Source organism: Ursus maritimus (assembly GCF_017311325.1).
Source record: "Ursus maritimus isolate PB19 chromosome X unlocalized genomic scaffold, ASM1731132v1 scaffold_X1, whole genome shotgun sequence".
NCBI lineage: Eukaryota > Metazoa > Chordata > Mammalia > Carnivora > Ursidae > Ursus > Ursus maritimus.
Window position 1 is genome coordinate 7,886,651 of NW_024423319.1, and position 13,736 is coordinate 7,900,386.

Below are 13,736 nucleotides of genomic sequence, written 5' to 3' on the forward strand. Positions count from 1 at the left end.
GTCTGACCTTGTGCAGTGCGGATGAACTTAATTTAAATAGGTCCCTGTTCATAGACTCGTTGGTTGTCTCCATTTTTTCTTTATTTTTTTTTAAAGATTTTATTTATTTATTTGACAGAGAGCTAGAGAGAGAGGGAGCGTGTGCACGTATAAGCAGGGGGAGCGGCAGGCAGGGGGAGAAGCAGGCTTCCCACTGAGCAACAAGCCATGCAAGGCTCCATGTGGGGCTTGATCCCAGGACTCTGGGATCACAACCTGAGCCGAAAGCAGACGTTTCACTGACTGAGCCACCCAGGCGCCCCTCCAGTTCTTCTTTTTTATAAATAGTTGGTACAGTGAACCTCCTTGTATGTACCTTCACATATTTGTGAGTGTTTTTATAGCATTGATTCCTGGAAGTGGGATTGCAGGGGTGAGTGGCACACATGCTCACAATTTTAATAGGTATTGCTGTACCATTTTCAAAAGAGGTTGTACCAGTTTATTCTCTCACCGAGAGTGCTTGTTTCCCCTCACTTTTGTCAACGTATGTCATCAGGCTTAAGTTTTGCCGGTGTGAATGGGTGAATGGTAGAATCACATGGTTTTAGTGTTTGTTTCTTAGATACCATTTCATGTGTTCTGGCCTTCTCTTCTGTGAATTGCCTATTTGTGTTTGTTCTTCATTTTCCTATTGGCTTCTTAGTCTTTGAACCCAACATATAATAGGAATATTTGTTACAATTCTTTTCTTTTGGTTTGGGTTCATGATATGCCGAGGTTTTTACCCTTTCTAAGAATGTGAAAATATTTCTTCTACATTTTCTTCCAGTCTGCTTATGGCTTTATTTTTTACATTTAGATTTTAATCCATCTGGAATTTATTTTTGTATATGCTGTGAGGTAGGGATCGTACTTTATTTTTTCCCCAAAATGAGTAACTACTTCGTTGAATAATTGATCTTTTCCTTACTGACTTAAAATACCATCTTTCTCGTATACTAAATCCTCATATATTTCTAAGTGTGTTTCTGGGCTCTATTCTGTTCCTTGGTCTCTGTCTGTTCCTGGGCTGGCACAACATTGTTGTAATTGTTGTAGCATTGGTATGGTATGCTCTCTGGTAGGGCAAGTCTCAGCTCTTTTGTTCACCTGCTCTTTGGCTCCAGTACAGCCAAGTAATGATCATTATCACCACCAGCTACAATAGATATGGAGGATTTCCCTTTGAAACTCCTGTAAGGGTTTCTGCTGGATTCTGTGATAACAGAAAACTGGGAGCCTAAGAGGTAGGCCTCAAAAGACTGCTCATCAGACCTGGTTTTCCAGACTGTGCCGAAGATGACATGGGCCTGGGCTAGACTTTTGAGGACAGTAGTTTTGGGGTTGAGTATGCTACAGACCAGAGCCTACAACTTGCTTGATTCATGGGAATGGTCCAGGGCCAGAACCGGGCATCTGTCATGCTAATAACTTCCTTCATGGTGAAATTACCGTGACCGAAGATGGGTAGCCGCTAGGATACTGCCCACTCGAAAATGTGTGTGCCCTACTTTTAGGACTTAAGTTTTAACTAATCTCTAGTTGGAAGTTACCTAGTTCATTTCTTGAAATATAATTCTTATAATTTGTATCATTTAGCATATCATAATGTGGCGACATTAGATAGCTAACTTCTTAAATCTTCTAGTTCCCATTCGATAATTTGAAATGTGCGTGTGTACACAAAAGAATAGACATAGGTATTTATATCTTTTTTTTTTTAAACTAGAATGACCAGTCAACAGGGGACATCAAAGTCATTGGTGGAGATGATCTCTCAACTTTGACTGGAAAGGTATGTGTCTTGAAGGGGAACAAGAGAGTTCTTTTGACTTCATGCCAAGAGTCAATTAGTAACACTGTGCTTTATCACTAAGAGGCAGTTTACACAGTTATTTATGCACTTAAACAAGGGCTGTTTAACCCTCGGAAGCAATCTAAGTTAGCTGTCTTTCCCTAGGTCACATAGCAAAGAGGCAGCAGAAGCCAACGTTAAACTTAAAGTCCATATTGCAAAATACTCTTGTCTTTCTCTGTGCTGATCTAATTTGGAGTTCTTCAAAAGTATATCTATTTTTTGGGGGAAAAGACAGTCTTCTTTTTAAAAATAGACTCACACAGCAGGACATGTAGGGTAGTATCACGTAGTAGCTATAAAGTGTGGGTTCTAGAGATGGGCGCTTTTTATTTTTCCCTTATGTAAATTCTACACCCAACATGGGGCTCAAACTCATGACCCCAAGATCAAGAATTGCATGCTCCACTGACTGAGCCGGCCAGGCACCCCAAGATGGGCAGCGTTGATTCAAAGCCTGGCTCAGTACTTCGTCTGTGTGACCTTGGGCAGATTGTTTCATCTCTTTCTCTCCTCTGTGTAAGGTGGGGACAGAGTTCAGAGCATTAAGTGAGATAATGCATGTAGACCTCTTACAACGGTTTTTCTGGTAGTTCGAATACTCCGTAAATTCCAACATACTACTATTTTAAGAGTTCTCAAAAAGAGTTTTCTGAATACATCAAGATTGTTCCAGTATAGACAGTTGGCAGAAATGATAGAGATATTAAGATATTTGAATATTATTCTTGTGATACATTGAAATGATTTTCGAGTCAACGATCGGTGCTAGATGGATTTTTTTTTTCAGTTGCCAGTTAGTTTTTTATTTATAAACACTGCCAGATATAAAGGCATAATCTTATAAAAGTTTCACAGTAATCCCACGAGGTAGCTACTATTAGCCCTATTTTATGGATGAGGAAACTAAGACTCCGCAAACTTAAAGGACTTGTCCAGTCACGCTGCCAGTAAGTGGTAGAGCTTGAATTTAAATGCGGATCTTTCTGGCCTCAAGGCTCTTTTCCTCCTCTGGCTTTTAAATGTTTACAGCTTGACTGAGGACCTAGTAGGAAACTTCAGCATACAACACTTGGGTCAAAACCTCTTACCCATATCAGGGTCCTGCCAAACTAATCTTGTCCTCCTCAGCATCTTTTGAAAACTTCAAAAGAGAAATTATAATCTGTTGACTCTTTCCCCTTCCTGCCCATCCTGTATACCACGGCCAGGCCTGTTTTTCCCTTTCAGCGTGCTTTGCCCATATTTAGAAGTCATTTGAAGCCCTTACTCCTATAATCAGTTTTTAGTGCTGGAAGGGGCCTGGCCTGCACAGCCTCCTGGGATTCCATTTGACCTTGCCTTTCCCACCTAATGGCTATATCCTCCTACATACATGGCTTTGTGATCTTAAAAGGTCTCTTTCTAAAATAATTTTCTTTTCTTGATAGTCACAGTAGAGCACATTTATTGTGGCAAAAAAATCAAGACATCGAAGTTGGGTGAAGTTATTTCTTGGTGGTGAGATTGTGGGTTATTCAGACTTTCTACTTCAGTCTGTTTTGGGGGGACACTGCATGCAGATACATATGTATATAAATATTTCCCCCCTTTTTTCCATTTAGTGGTGGAGAATATGGGCTTTGGACCCTGAAAATACCTCTACCACTTGGCTAGTTTTATGACTTTAGGCAAATCGTTTGACCTCTGAGCCTCATTCTTTTCCTTTATGAAGTAAGAACGTAGCTGTTTGACATAAAATAAGCTCTCAATAACGGTAGAAATTCTCATTCTTACTTTTAAAATAGTATTGAGATCATAGTCTAGATTCTGCAGTTTCATCTTGGATAAATATTTCATCTCTCTGGATTGTGATTGATTTGTACAAACCGTCTGATATTACTAGAAGTCTGTGATTATGACATAATCACGATTGTGGGACTACTTAGCGTTAGAGTCAAGACTAGAATCCAGTTTCTCTGTCTCATAATTCAGTGCTCTTTTCAGACTGTAACTCCGTCCCATGGTGCACATTGCTGCAGCAGTGAGCCACAGGTAGGGTGGGAGAGTGTTATCCTTCCGACGTGCTAGCTAGGGTAAAGAAAATGTTGAGAAAGAATCATATAGTAAGTAGGTGGTGAAACGACTATTGGTCCATTAATTGATTATATTCAATTTTACTAAAGATTGAGATTGCAGTGTCTTGGAAAGAGACCGAGTAGTTGTCGGAGGAGGGAAGGGTAAATGATAATACAAACTGTGGTAGTAATATCATGTATATTACAATATACACGCAAAATTATACCTCACGCAGGATGAGGTTTAGAAAAGGTCCAATATTTCTTTCTTGCAACCCTGTGGATCTTGTGTGCCCTACCTTGGTAACCACTGACTTGGGAGAATATATAGAACATTAAAATTCGCATGCAATAGGTATGTGACCAAGAAGTGAGAACTAGAAATACACGATAGAGCATGAATCTTTCCTGTGACGGTGATCATAAGCAGTATACTGAATGCTGCCTTGTTCCTACAGCTTGAGAGCAGATAGGACTCTTCTCTGCCTCGGAGGTAGTTGGTAGATGGTTCCTCCTGTAAGGGCTCTTCCAGCTATACCATTCTGAGAGGCAGAAATTGGGGTGAGGGTTTGTGGTGGAAGGAAGCATTGGTACCTTTCTTCAGTTGAGTCCAAGAATATGAACACATCCAGAAAATACAGATCGGTTTCAGCCTAATGAGGGAGTGGGTTTTGAATTGGGTTCCGTATGATAAATCAAAGGCATGATTTTGGAGTTCTGGTACAAATTATAGTTCTTGACTATTGGAGTTGGAAGATATATACTAGTTCATGTCCCTTACTTTACACATAGTAAACTGAGGCCCAGAGAAATTTCATGATTTGCCCAAGATTAGACTTCTGTTTAAAGTAACGAGACTTTTAAAAAAATGAACATACAGGTCAAATTTTATTTTTAAAAATTTCACTGCAGTGAAAATTTCACATTAAAGAGTTCCAAATCCCAGCAGATGGCCCATTGTTTAAATCAGGGTTTGAGATAGGAAAGTATCTTAAAAACAAGAACTTGGATGGGTTTGTTACGATGTGATTTGAGTTATAATTGGGAACACTGTGTGATTCACTGTACTGATTTTCATTTCTTTTTCTTCTAGAATGTTTTGATTGTTGAGGTAAGTTCTACATACTTTCAATATAGTGTTTATGATTTTCTAACTCAGTGTACACAATCCTAAAGGTAATGGGATTTCCAGGGGAAGAAATTCCTCGTCATCAATTTTAACAGTGCGCTTGTGTTACAAGGCAGTAAGGTTGGTTTTTTGTAAAAAATACTTCGTAATATGTTTTTATTGGATAATGGGAAAATGTTGGTATATTTCTTCCCCCTCTCTTCTGGGCTTCAAGGTTTTTCCTTTGTTTTAAAGTTGATACACATCATTCCTATGCGTGTTTTTTTATGGTTCTATTGCATGTGTGTATCCATATGCAAAACATTTTGCGATTCTCTCTTATATCTTGTTATTTTCACTCATAATAAGTTCTGAGGTTATGCATGTTGAGACGTACAGTCAGTTGGCCTAAAATGCGAAATTGCAGTGTATGAATCCACCAATTTATTGCCCTATGAATAGGGGAGTCCCCCAGTTGTCGTGCTATAACAGGGCTGCTAGGAGCACCCCTTTGCGGTACTTGGCGTGCACTCGTGTAAGTTCCCTCTGGATGCAGACAGTGACTGGATCGTAGAGTTGATACATTTTCAGTTTTACTGTTATTGCCCAGTGACTCAACAGACTGGTTATATGCTTTATACCCTCACCAGTAGAATGAGTTTTCACTCTTTTATGTAAAATGTTCAAGGCTTAAGAGCACCAGGAACCCCCAATTCATTTTTGTTGTTATTAATAGAAACTTCAGCTTATGGATCAAAAACTAACCAGATGACACTGTTTTCAAAGGATTCGTGTACATGAATATCCCTGGGCACTGGTTGCTTGGTTTTTTTGTTTTGTTTGGTTTTTTTAAGTGGGCTTCACGCCCATCATGAGTCGGTCGCAGGACTCAAAACTCTCAACCCTGAGATCAAGACCTGAGCTGAGATCAAGAGTTGGACGCTTAACTGACTGAGCCACCCAGGTGGCCCTGGTTGCTTGTTTTTAAATGTAGATTGATCACTTCCACTTCAGATTGATTTTGTCTGGGGTAATGCCACCTAACAAATGACTACAAATTGAGCAGCTGAAAACAACACGTGTTCAGTGTCTCCGCTTTCATGGGTCAGGAGCCTGAGTACAGGGTAGCTGGGTCCTCTGCTCAGTCTCATCAGGCTGAAGCAAGGCTGGGGCTCCTGTCTCTCCCAGGGCTCCTCTTCCAAGTTCACGTAGGTTGTTAGCAGAATTTAGTTCTTGTGGTTGCGGGCCTGAGGCCCCGCTTTCTTGCTGGCTGCTGGCCAAGGGTCACTCACAGCTCCTAGAGGCCAACCTCATGTCCTTGCACGTAGCCCTCTCACGTGGCAGCTGACTTCTTCAAAACCAGCCGGAGGTCCTCTCTCCAGTGTGCTACAACCACCTGAGAGAACATAACTAATCACAGGAATGACCGTCCCAGAGTTTTCCTGGGTTGTGCTCACGCTAGGGGTGGGGGGTTACTTGGGTGTGTACACTAGGGGACAGGGGTCTTGGGGCCCTCCGAATTCAAGCCACCGCAGCCCGGAACTCGGCGTTTTTCACAAGTCTCCAGCCCTGATGTTCCCGATGACTCAGACCCCGCTTCGTGAAGCACCGCTTTATACCGTCCACGGGGCATTTTCACTGAAGAACATCGGGTTACGGTTCAAGAAGTATTTTCCCAATTAGAGATGGATTTGTTTTGAATAATGTCCTACTTTTGACTAAATAGCTAAGATTCACTTTCATATTAAGTCATTTGATGTAGTAAAACCGTATTACTTTGGATACTTTCAAGATGGCGTAAAGAAAGCGGTGTTTCTCAGAGTGTGGTCTGTTGACCACCTGCATCCCAGAGCTGGCTACTCGGAAAAACACAGCATTATTCTGTTTACACGTGGGGCTTTGGTATTTCATGTTCATATGACTCAGTTTTATTTGCTATTTAAATGTCTTGTCTTTTTTTTAAAGGATATAATTGACACTGGCAAAACAATGCAGACCTTGCTTTCCTTGGTCAAGGAGCATAATCCAAAGATGGTCAAGGTCGCAAGGTACGTAGATAACATTTTGACAGGATATTTTCTTCTTTTGAAACAGGATTAAGTAATTAATTGCTTCTTTGTAAGGGTAAACGTTCTCAACTTGTTTTGTCTTCAAAAAGTAATGTGATCTCAAAGAAGACTCAGTAAATATCCTTTGTAAATAATTGTGTCATGTGTCAACGAAGCCCTTCATTGCAGTCATCTTTTCCTTAATATTATTAACATTTGGCTTCTCAGCATGCTAATGATGATATCGACTTGCCCTGGGTAGCATGGTAGAAGATTTGGGACTTTCCTTGAAGAACTTAGACCAAGGATCCCACATCGGGTTTAGGAGGTGGTAGGAAGGGGGGCGGTGCTTCTGAGGATCCGGAGCTCCTGAAATTGAGTGATGTCACGGCGGCCTGTGCCAGCCTCACCCCCGGGCCCTACCTGTGCTGTTTGGCTTTTGCTTTATTAGTTCTACCTTTGTTTCTAGTTTAATTATATTTAATTATAATTACAGCTTACTCCCTAACAACTCCAAGGGAGCACTGCTACTCCTGCTTTACAGATAGGGATACCAAGCCCTGGGGAATTGTCCAGAGGCACAGTGCCTGGCACACTAGAGGGGTGAGATTTGAACCCAGGCAACCCGGCTCACAGTTCTTGCTTTATTTACCACCCTAAATTTTCTATAAGGTAACACCTGGGGTGGTTTTGGGGTGGTTTTGGTTTTTTTTTTAAACTTTTGCAATTGTATCTTTTATTTTTAAATCTTTTACCACTCTATAATTTTGGTGTAGGGGTCAGATAGTAATCTAATTTTTTTTCTGAAATGATTAACTGGTTTCGACAAACCCTTTTAAAGAACCCGAGTATCCCATATGGAGCGTCTTGAATCAGAGTAAGCCTTCTAACGAATCATCTCTCAGCGGTTTGTCCTTTGGGGCTTCTCTGATTGCTGGTGCCCGTGTGGCTCAGTCCCTTTCCGTGGATTTGGGACGGGTGTGACGAGAGGGTATCTATCCGCGATGCATTCTAGGGCACTAAGTAACTTCCTGTAAGCCAGTCCGTGCACTTGCTTATTTCTGTCCTGTGGCATGGGATGTTCTGGAGCCTTGGAATATTCTTTTGTCCCTCTTTCCTGGAGTATGCTGTGGAGTTGAGATAGACTGCCTCATGAAAGAGGGATTTCGTGTTGCTGCAGGTGTGGAGGGCTCAAAGAGTACGTAGGTCTTTCATTTCTTGGTGACAGAGTTGGCCTAAGTTGGTGTTTCTTAACCTTCTTTTTCTTTTTTTTTTATAAGGTAACCTTATTTTTTTAAGAGATTTTATTTATTTATTTGACAGAGAGAGAGAGAGACAGCCAGCAAGAGAGGGAACACAAACAGGGGGAGTGGGAGAGGAAGAAGCAGGCTTCCCGCTGAGCAAGGAGCCTGATGCAGGGCTCGATCCCAGGACCCTGGGATCACGCCCTGAGCCGAAGGCAGACGCTTAACGACTGAGCCACCCAGGCGCCCCTTAACCTTCTTTGTCTTAATTCCTCCCTCACCATAGGATTTTAGTATCACAGATATATATAGCTAAGCATTTTAACTTAAAGACTGTTAACTGATAGGAATGGCAGATAGCAAGCAGCTTGTCAGTTTTGTGAGAAATGAAACGTGTAGCTGCCGTACGACTCCAGCACTTGCATTTATCCCAGAGAAATGAAAACTTGGGTCCTCATAGAAATTCACCTGTGAAAGGTTATGGCCCCAAACCGGAAACAACCAAAATGCCCCCCCAGTGGGTGAATGGCTAAACAAACTGTGGAGTACCCTTCCATGGAACCCTCCTCAGCTCTGCGAGGGAACATGTTGTGGGTCCACACGACAGCCTAGGCGAGCCTCGAGGGAATGGTGCCGATAAAAGCCAATGTCGAGGGGCGTGGAGGGGGGGCTTAGTTGGTTAAGTGTCCGACTCCTGATGTCAGCTCAGGTCTTGATTGCGGGGTCATGGGTTCAAGCCCCAGGCTGGGCTCCTCGCTGGGTGTGGAGCCTACTTAAAAAAAAAAAAAGCCAATCTCAAAAGGTTACCTACTATATGATTCCATTTATGCAACCTTCTTGAAGTGACAAAATGATAGAAATGGAGAGTAGATGAGTGATTGCCAGGGGTGAGGGAGGCGATGGCGGTGTGTGACTATAAATAGGCAGCAAGAGGGAGCCTTGTGTGATGGAAAGTTCTGTGTGTCGAGTGTGGTGGTGGTTAAACAAATCCACACATGTGATAAAATTGCTTAGAAGTACACACACACACACACACGAATATGTGTGTGTAAGACTGGTGGAATCAGGATAAGGTCAGTTCCCCAAAGTCCATGTCTCAGTCGTGGTGATGTACTGGTGAGCTGTTTGTATTGGAGGAAACTGGGCAGAGGACACATGGGACCTCCCTGTGCATTTTCCTGACTTCCTGGGAGTTTATAATTATTTCAAAATGAAAAATTTGAGTAAGCTGTGAACATTGGACTTTATAACTATATCTGCTTACTAACTTTTAATATAGGCACAGCTCAGTTTGCTGTCCTTTGCTTTATTGCACTTTGCAGATACTGTGCTTTTTACAGATCGAAGGCTCGTGGCATCCCAGCATCGAGCAAGTCTGTAGGCGCCAGTTTTCCAACAGCATTTGCCCACTTCATGTCCCTGTCACACTTTTTTAAAAGATTATTTATTTACTTATTTGAGAGAGTGAGAGAGAGCACAAGCAGGGGGAACAGCAGGCAGAGGGAGAAGCAGGCTCCCCGCTGAGCAAGGAGCCCCATGTGGGGCTCCATCCCAGGACCCTGGGATCATGGCCCAAGCCGAAGGCAGACGCCTAACTGACTGAGCCACCCAGGTGCCCCTCTCTGTCACATTTTGATAATTCTTAGAATATTTCAAACTTTCTCATTATTATTATATTTGCTGTGGTGATCTGTGAGCAGTGATTATGACTCCTGAAAGCTCAGATGATGGTTAGCCTTTTTTTAGCAATGAAATGTTAAGATATGTACGTTTTTTAGACGTGATGCTATTGCACTTAATAGACTGCAGTGTAGCATAAATGTAATTTTTGTGCACTAGGAGACCAGAACATTCACTTGACTCCCTTTACTGTGATATTTGCTTTATTGCAGTGGTCTGAAACCATACCCGCAAGATCTCTGAAGTATGCCTGTATAGTTTATTTACTTACACAAACTGTTTTTAAAAAAGAAAGAAAGAAAGAAAGACCTGTGTGTACCATCCCCAGCAGTTCTGATGTAATCGGTCAGGGGTGTGGCCCGGGTATCTGAGTTTTATTTTGTTAAAGTTCCCAGGTGAGTCTCATGTGTAGCTGAGGTTGAAAATCACTTTATGTCCTTCCCAGCTTTTTTTTTTAAAGATTTTATTTATTTCTTTATTTGACAGAGAGAGAGAGACAGCCAGCGAGAGAGGGAACACAGGCAGGGGGAGTGGGAGAGGAAGAAGCAGGCTCCCAGCAGAGGAGCCTGATGCGGGGCTCGATCCCACAACTCCAGGATCACGCCCTGAGCCGAAGGCAGACGCTTAATGACTGAGCCACCCAGGCGCCCCCAGCTTTTTTTTTTTAAGATTTTATTTAATTATTTGAGAGAGAGACCAGAGTGAGGAGTGAGCACGAGTGGGGGGAGGGAGAAGCAGGCTCCCTACTGAGCAGTTAGCCCAGTGATGTTCCAGGGGGCTCGATCCCAGGACCCCAGGATCACGACCTGAGCCGAAGACAGAGACTTAACCGACTGAGCCACCCAGGCGCCCCTGTCCTTTCCAGCTTTTTAAATATATTTAAGTGGGTATAAAATCATACATTTTATTGGGACTGCCCTTAACATATGTAAAGGCTATCAAAACACTGTCAGTAGCTTTTCTTAATAGCTGAAAGATTTCAGCAGGTAGTACACACTTGGGTTACGAAAGTAGCTTATGTTAGAAGTGGCTTATCCCAACTGCGGTTTTTGCTCTCAAAAATAAGTACTAAGTCCTCGAGCATGCTAGTTAGTTTTTAGCCTCACGATCTTCGTAAGCCACGTCGGAAGAGTCCCGAAGGGTGATGCTCACACCTCCCGCACCCCTTTGCAGCTTCAGGATCGGATTTCCAGGCATTCTGAAACTGCTCGCTGGTGCTCCCCATCCATTCATCCTTCTGATTCGCTGCCGTTTGGTGGCTGCAGCTCTTAGAACTGTCAGTCGTGTTCGGGGTGGGCATCAGGCGAGGGCCTCGTCTGCGGCGGGGACCTCCCTGCTGCCTCGCCCGGTCCCTGTGAGCTAGCTCCCCGTTTCATAGTCTTTCTACGTAGAAAGTGTTCTGGGTGCGGGGGAGACCATGTCTCAGAGCATGAATGTTCTCTTTTGTAATGCCCTGTCATGACTCCGTGCGTCACATGTTACGTGTTGTAATTAACAGCTTGCTGGTGAAGAGGACCCCTCGAAGCGTTGGCTATAAACCAGACTGTAAGTGAATTACTTTCTGTCAATCATGTAACCATCTTTAACCCGAACGAGTTTTATATTGAAATGGTTGAGAGTTACTTTAGAGGGTATTTGGGTTTTGTTTTTTTTTACGATTTTAGTATTTGTAGAGAAGGCACATTCATAAGCATTTGATTTGAAAATGCTGTTTTCTGTATCTAAATGATGACTTACGATTCTTTTTAGTTGTTGGATTTGAAATTCCAGACAAGTTTGTTGTAGGATATGCCCTTGACTATAATGAATACTTCAGGGATTTGAATGTAAGTAATGCCTCTTTTTCTCACTCTCATTTTTCAGACCCCATATAAAAATTTACAAAAGAGAAGAATTGTTTTCTCTTTCCAGCACCTCATAATTTGAACAGACTGATGGTTCCCATTAGTCACATAAAGCTGTAGTCAAGTACAGCCGTCCTTAGAGCTGGGACTTGGCCAGGCTGGGGCGACACTTCTTGCTGGCTGCAACAGTTGAACAGCCTTAATAGACAATAACTGTCCCATTATGATTACAGATGATAGATGTGGTCATAAGTAAGAAATAAATGAACTGGCTTAAGTCTTTTCACTCGCTCTCCTTCAGACACCCCCTTCTGCTCTGTGGGCAGGAGGCCCGAGCGTGTGTTTTCGCACAGGGGTGAGGAAGATGAGGAAGACCCCGCCAACCTCTGTCTGTCCGGTGAAACCCCCACAGCACCGTTTGCCCGAGCCGTGCGAAATGCTCTTCTTGCCTTTCATTTCGGGATACGCTTTTCTAATGTGAATTTCTGGATTTTTATTTTGTAGCATGTTTGTGTCATTAGTGAAACTGGAAAAGCCAAATACAAAGCCTAAGACGAGAGTCGAAGTTGAGTTTGGAAGCATCTGGAGTCCCATTGAAATCATCGGTAGAATGTTCTAGTTCTGTGGCCAGCTGCTTAGTAGAGCTTTATTGCATGTATCCTCAGAATTTTATCCATTTTGTATTTTAGAACCGTCCGTTGCCGCGTTCCTGAAGTCTTATTTGCAATATGAGCCTGTACGCTATCCGTTCTCTTGGCGTGGAGTGTTGTTTGACTCGCAAATGAGAAAAATCTCTTAAACCACACCACTATTGAGTGAAAATACTGAAATTGTATCTGTAAGAAACATTTAAAGAGAAGATATATTAGTTTTTTAATTGGTATTTTAATTTTTATATATTCAGGAAAGAACAGAGGTGATCGAATATTGTTAATTATATACCACTGTGTGTTTAGAAGAGTAAGGAGCAGTCAGTTTTCGTATCAGTGACAGCATCGACAGGATTGTTTTGTTGGCTAAACCATACGTCTTGGAATTATTTTACTGTGTCGGTAGTAGTTAACTGTTTCCTCGAGCTTGTTCAGATGATTTCCGGTGAATCAGTGTCAGCAGTTCCTTTTAAATACAAATCAGATTCCAAAAAACTGTTACCACATTTTGAATTCTTCAGTGTAAAAATCCTCACAATAAAGGCTGTCTCTTTAAAAGAAACCATGCATACCTGTCATTTCTCTGCAAATTAACCTAGTGTCACCTTCCCTCGGTTACCTTTTCCTTGTCTGTGAAGCTTTAGCGGCTATTTGAATTGTGATCTTGACCGAGCCCAGCGAGCAGTGACGATCGGGTGGAATGCGCTGGTGAAGCTGATGGATTCCTACCGACGTGAAGTTTCAGACACACAGTACACTTCAGGACGTGTCACGGTGCTAAGCACCAGGGCTTTCTCTTGGGACCCTGGTTCGGCTCGCCGCCGGCTCGTGTAGGTAATACGTCACTGGGGAAAGAACGGCACCAACGAAACTTCTTGTTTTCTGGGAGCAGGAAGACAGGTGTTCAACCCAAACTCTCTGAAGGCCCTCTCGGCTCCAGGTGAGAGAGGAACCAGCGGCCGCGGGAGCCATCTAGCCACATCGATGCCCTAAAAACAAGTGGGCTGTCCTTCCCAGGAACAGCGTAGGGAACTTGAAGTAATACCGAGTAATGATGTGTTACGGTCCTGGAACTTCCTAGTTCCTTTCACTCTCGTTATCTCATTTGAGCTTCATAACCCGGGGACTTTGGGGTTGGTGCTGACACCCATGGGCGTAGCATGTGCCGTAACTCCCGATAACTGGCCTCACGGGGGGCTACCGGTTTGCTAGGCACACGGCCTCCCGCT

General features: G+C 42.8%; 1 protein-coding gene across 2 annotated transcripts in view; it reads left to right on the forward strand.

Moving 5' to 3' along the window:
- Window positions 1-13,069, forward strand: part of HPRT1 (hypoxanthine phosphoribosyltransferase 1) — a 41,180-nt gene extending 28,111 nt beyond the window's left edge. The window contains exons 4-9 of one of the 2 annotated variants that reach the window (XM_040627500.1): window positions 1,751-1,816; window positions 5,027-5,044; window positions 7,007-7,089; window positions 11,512-11,558; window positions 11,763-11,839; window positions 12,159-12,355. In XM_040627500.1, coding sequence (XP_040483434.1) covers window positions 1,751-1,816; window positions 5,027-5,044; window positions 7,007-7,089; window positions 11,512-11,558; window positions 11,763-11,839; window positions 12,159-12,338 — 471 coding nt within the window. In that variant the 3' untranslated portion in view covers window positions 12,339-12,355. The other variant, XM_040627502.1, reaches the window with a different exon arrangement.
- The last annotated feature ends 667 nt before the right edge of the window (window positions 13,070-13,736 follow it).